Source organism: Musca vetustissima, unplaced genomic scaffold (assembly GCF_032173495.1).
Source record: "Musca vetustissima isolate MV318-11 ecotype Yass unplaced genomic scaffold, APGP_CSIRO_Mvet_v1 utg16188, whole genome shotgun sequence".
NCBI classification, from domain to species: Eukaryota; Metazoa; Arthropoda; class Insecta; order Diptera; family Muscidae; genus Musca; species Musca vetustissima.
In genome coordinates, this window is record NW_026880015.1 from 225,376 (window position 1) to 231,375 (window position 6,000).

The window sequence follows — 6,000 nt, forward strand, 5'->3', positions numbered from 1 at the left end:
TACAAATAACATGGTTGATGGGTTGGCTGGTTCATTGTTTAATTTGACATTGACTTATTGACATTGCTGCCATCATCATCATCATTGTCAACATCATCATAAACAACAACAACAACAACAATAATAACAAATCCAACAACAACAACGAATGCAAATAGCTAAACAAAGCTTTGACATCCTTTTGTACTAAAAATTCCATTTAATGCAAGTATGACACGCATATATGGGATGGCAAATACACAGATACCCTCTTTGAGAGAGAGAGAGGGAGGGCAGAGAAGAGAGTAAGAGAGGAGCCTCTGTATGCAGAATATCATCGTCATCATCATCATCATTCACAAAATATTTTTGCTTTTGACAAATTTGTTTGATTGAGTGGAATTGGGGCATGGAACGTGAGTTGCCTGGTAGATGTGTGTGTGTGATGAAATCTACCCTGTGTGTGTGCCACACAAACACAAAGTGAGAGTGAACGCACATATTTGTCATTTACTTTAGTTGCAATTTAAATTGAGAAAAAAACGGGTTATACAATTTTCCGAACGTGTTCCCTCTGTTCAGAAGCACATAATATTGTTGTTGTTGCTGGTTGTCATCACGACTCTGCTTTGACATTTGAAATGTCATGCGAGACATGAAAATGTCATTTGTTTGTATTTGAGTTTTATTTGTTTGCGGAGCGGAGATATTGCAGTGCAATGTGCGATTTAATGATGGAGAAATATGACAGAGGAAAATGTTTTTTTATTAAAGCATACTTTTAGGATAAAATAATTTCAATTTATTAAAGTATACTTTTAGGAGTTTTAATTTTAAATTATTGGAATTTTATATTCTTTATGACTCTAAAAAATAAAAATCATCTCAAACTCCCATTCTTTAAAAAAATTTAATTTTCTTAGAAATATTTTCTCAATTTTTTTTATTAAAAGCATACCTTTAGGCAAATAACATCATCAAAGGCAATTTGTAGTTAATTGGAATTTTCATAGGCAATCTTAATACCATTAAGAATAGATGTTCGCCAAAAAATAAAGGGGGGAAAGTGGCAGACAATAAATTTTAGAGATGAAATTAAATTTCCTCGAATTGCCGACATGACTCGACACATTTTCAAAGCTAATGGAATTTGTTCGAACAAAGGATGATTTAACAACATGATGTAGAAATATTTTAGGATAGAAAAAATTTTGAGAAAAATTCCTGAGACCCTCAGGATGACTTTTTTTCTATAAAAAAAAATCCTGGGACCCTCAGGTCAAGTTTTTTCTATAGAAAAAAAAAATTCCTGAGACCCTCAGGTCAAGTTTTTTTCTATAGAAAAAATTCCTGCGACCCTCAGGCCAAGTTTTTTCTATAGAAAAAAATTCGTGAGACCCTCAGGGTCAAGTTTTTTCTATAGAAAAAAATTCGTGAGACCCTCAGGGTCAAGTTTTTTCTACAGAAAAAAATTCGCGAGACCCTCAGGGTCAAGTTTTTTCTATAGAAAAAAATTCGCGAGACCATCAGGTCAAGTTTTTTTCTATAGAAAAAAATTCGTGAGACCCTCAGGGTCAAGTTTTTTCTATAGAAAAAAATTCGTGAGACCCTCAGGGTCAAGTTTTTTCTATAGAAAAAAATTCGTGAGACCCTCAGGGTCAAGTTTTTTCTATAGAAAAAAATTCGTGAGACCCTCAGGGTCAAGTTTTTTCTATAGAAAAAAATTCGCGAGACCCTCAGGGTCAAGTTTTTTGCTATAGAAAAAAATTCGTGAGACCCTCAGGTCAAGTTTTTTGCTATAGAGAAAAAATTCGCGAGACCCTCAGGTCAAGTTTTTTGCTATAGAGAAAAAATTCGTGAGACCCTCAGGTCAAGTTTTTTCTATAGAAAAAAATTCGTGAGACCCTCAGGTCAAGTTTTTTCTATAGAAAAAAATTCGTGAGACCCTCAGGTCAAGTTTTTTGCTATAAAAAAAATTCCTCATACCCTCAGGTCAAGTTTTTTGCTATAGAAAAAAATTCGTGAGACCCTCAGGTCAAGTTTTTTCTATAGAAAAAAATTCGCGAGACCCTCAGGTCAAGTTTTTTGCTATAGAAAAAAATTCGCGAGACCCTCAGGTCAAGTTTTTTCTATAGAAAAAAAATTCGCGAGACCCTCAGGTCAAGTTTTTTCTATAGAAAAAAAATTCGCGAGACCCTCAGGTCAAGTTTTTTGCTATAGAAAAAAATTTCGTGAGACCCTCAGGTCAGGTTTTTTCTATAAAAAAAAAATCGTGAGACCCTCAGGTCAAGTTTTTTCTATAGAAAAAAATTCCTGAGGTTCACTCAGGTTGGGTTTTTTCTATCGAAAAAATCGGAGGATCTCTCAGTTTGACCTTTTTATTAAAAAATCCTCAGATCCTCGAACTTTTTATTTTCTTGGTAATTTTTGCCTTCACTCACCTGCAAATGATCCAGCAACGCCTCCAAGCCCCGATCCGATATTGAGGAACATCTTAACGACAACGAGTGTATGTGCTTCGATGCCAGCGTAAACGAATGGACCACATCGTAGGCATCATCATCGTTGGCCCCCACCAAAGCCAGGGCATGGAATCCTCGTCGTATCAACGAATTGAACAACTTTACCCGATCGGTGGCATTCATTTGCCGTAACTCACGACACTGTAGCGTCGGCAGCAGACCCGACCAGAACCGAGGACTACGATACAAAACATCCCGCCATTTCATACACACCTGGGCCAGGACTCTCCGCTCGTAGGAGTTGAAATACAAAAAGAATCGGTTGAGGAATCGTTCGTCCTGCATAAGGGTCTCAATGCTGGTAATGGGAGGTGGTAATTTGGGTAGGATCAAGGCGGATTGTGTGACAGCTTGGGCCAATTGTGAATTGCCTCCGCCACCACCACCTACGCCACCCGTGGCATAGGGATGATGTAGATGAGGATTGGGCAGCTGTTTACGCATCTGTAGGGGGGTTAGTGACTGAGTCTTCTGGGCCGCCGCCATACCCATGGTGGTGAATTGCGGTGCTCCCGGCCCCACCGACCCCGGTATGGTGATGTTCATTTGCTTGGCAATTGAATTCACTGTGGGCGTGGGTGGGGCACCCAGTGGAATGTTTGGTACCGTGGGTGGTGTGCCCGCCGGATTCATCACCAGATTCGAGTTGATCAGCGTCGAATTGGCGATCTGCGAACTTAAATACTGTTGATGCTGGGAGGGAGGAGGAGGAGAATTCTTGTGGACCTGCTGCTGTTGCTGCTGCAGGAGTTGATAACTGTTCACCGTGGTGGTTGTTGTCGTTGTCATGTGCTGGTGCTGATGCTGCTGCAGGCTGTGATGGGACTGTTGGTTACTCTGTTGCTGTTGGGTGTTGATGGTCCCAGCCCTGCTGGGTTTGTCGGGCGTTATTAGACCCGTTGTGGCTCCTCCCGCTGTTGTTGTGGTACTCTGATTGGAATTATTCGCATTGGAGTTGTTCGCATTCGAATTCGAATTCCCACCACCGCACAGAGCATTGGTCACCCTTTCCATTACCGATGTCTTGCCACTACCCGAGGACGATGAAGAGGACGACGACGAGGATGTGGACGACGTTGACGAAGAAGAGGACGAAGATGATGAATTGCCGGAATTCGCCGCCGATTGGGAAGAGGAGTTATTTGTAGTTGTTGTTGTTCCCGTCGTCGCCGAATTACTATTGTTTGTTGCTGTTGTTGTTGTTGTCGCCGTTGACTGTGCCGTTGCATTGTTGTGATGATGTTTCGAACGCAAGCCGAGGCCATTGATACGCTTGGATAGTTCAGCGGAGGCACGTTCGACCACGCCTTGCGCCGATATCGAGGACATGGTATGCTGAAATAAATTCACTTTGCAGCCGGTATTTTCAGCCCCTGGGTCCCGAAAAAAAAATCACGATATCAGGATGGTGAAGGGAGGATGGAATCAGATTTTTTCGAGAAGAAAATGTTAAGAGCCGATTTTCTGCTTGGCAATCATAAGCGTTGATTTTTTTCCACGAACGAGGAGATCCGATATAATTTTTAGGAGATTAATTCCGAAGGTTGCTGCATTCGGAAGGGCGAAGAGATTATCTGAAAAAAAATTAAAAATTATTTTTTTTTTTAAATTAATTTTTTGCATTGGATCGTCTTTTGTCTGCAGGCCGGTCAGGTTCGAAGATGGGCTATATCGGTCCACGTTTAGGAATAGCTCCCATATAAGGGTACCCCCCAATTTTCGGTACTTTTGGGGTTCTTTAGCGCGTTTTTCAACCAAATTCGCTGAAATTCGATGCTTTGGGTTCTTATTGGGTCCACTTTTATAGGTCCACTTTTTCTGCTGGCCCCCATATAACGGTACACCCCAATTTTCAGCATTTTGGGGATTTTGTTCGGATTTTTCCACCGAATTGGCTGTAATATAGTACTTTGAGTTCTTATTGGGTAACAAATCTCTCCACTAAAAATTATAAATATAGGTCAATTTTTTCGGATAGCCCCCATATAAGGGTACCGCCAATTTTCGATATTTTGAGGTTCTTGAGCACGTTTTTCAATCGAATACGCTGAAATTTGGTACATTGGGTTCTTATTGGGTAACAAATCTCTCCACTTAAAATTATAAATATAGGTCCATTTTTTTGGGTAGCCTCCATAGAAGGATACCGCCCAAATTTCGGTATTTTTGGGTTCTTGAGCGCGTTTTTCAATCGAATTCGCTCAAATTTGGTACAATGGGTTCCTATTGGGTAGCAAATCTCTCCACAAAAAATTATGAACATAGGTCCATTTTTTCGGGTAGCCCCCATATAAGGGTACTCCCCAATTTTCGATATTTTGGGGCTCTTGAGCGAGTTTTTCAACCGAATTGGCTGAAATTTGGAACAATGGCTTCTTATTGGATACCAAATTTCTCCACAAAAAATTGTAAATATAGGTCCACATTTTCTGCTGGTCACCATATAAGGGCACTCCCCAATTTTCGATATTTTGGGGTTCTTGAGCGCGTTTTTCAATCAAATTCGCTGAAATTTGGTACATTGGGTTCTTATTGGGTACTAAATGTCTCCACAAAAAATTATGAACATAGGTCCATTTTTTCGGATAGCCCCCATATAAGGGCACTCCCCAATTTTCGATATTTTGGGGTTCTTGAGCGCGTTTTTCAATCGAATTCGCTGAAATTTGGTACAAAGGGTTCTTATTAGGTAGCAAATCACTCCACAAAAAATTATAAATATAAGTCCATTTTTTCGCATAGCCCCCATATAAGGGTAACCCCCAATTTTCGATATTTTGAGGTTCTCGAGCGCGTTTTTCAGTCGAATTCGCTGAAATTTGGTACCATGGTTTCTTATTGAGTAGCAAATTCCTCCACAAAAAGTTATGAACATAGGTCAAGTTTTTCTGGTAGCCTCCATATAAGGGTACCCCCAATTTTCGATATTTTGGGGTTCTTGAGCGCGTTTTTCAATCGAATTTGCTGAAATTTGGTACAAGAGGTTCTTATTGGATACCAAATGTCCCCACTAAAAATTGTAAATGTAAGTCCATTTTTTCTGTTAGCCCCCATATAAGGGTACCCCCAAATTTTCGGTATGTTGGGGTTCTTGAGCGCGTTTTTCAACCGAATACGCTGAAATTTGGTATTTTGTAGTCGTATATGGTAGCAAAATTGATAATATTCGGCCCCTTTTGCGGGTTGTCCCCATATAAGCCCCTTTTTATACCCTTCACCACACTGTGGTACAGGGTATTATGTCTTTGTGCATATGTTTGTAACAGGCAAAAGCAAACGAGATAGACACATGGTTCCATTTGAGAATATGCATAGAATCACTTTCTAAGTCGATTTATGCATGTCGGTCTTTCCGTCCATCCGTCCGTTAGTCTATCCGCCCGTCCATGTATTTTTGTGAAGAAAGTACAGGTCGCATTTATGATCCGATTTGGATGAAATTTGACACAGCTCGTCTATTTGGCCAAAGGACGAACCCTATTGAAATTGGGAAAAATCG

The 6,000-nt window shown here is 40.2% G+C and overlaps 1 protein-coding gene across 1 annotated transcript in view; it reads right to left on the minus strand.

Moving 5' to 3' along the window:
• LOC133325288 (F-box/LRR-repeat protein 16) overlaps positions 1–3,862 on the minus strand; it is a 90,290-nt gene extending 86,428 nt beyond the window's left edge. The window contains exons 1-4 of the mRNA XM_061534076.1: positions 3,734–3,862; positions 3,228–3,610; positions 2,885–3,185; positions 2,421–2,851 (exon numbers count right to left, since the gene is read on the minus strand). Of these exons, the coding sequence (XP_061390060.1) occupies positions 2,421–2,851; positions 2,885–3,185; positions 3,228–3,610; positions 3,734–3,830 (1,212 nt within the window). The 5' untranslated portion in view covers positions 3,831–3,862. The remainder of the gene's footprint in view (positions 1–2,420; positions 2,852–2,884; positions 3,186–3,227; positions 3,611–3,733) is intronic.
• Between the last annotated feature and the right edge of the window lie 2,138 nt (positions 3,863–6,000).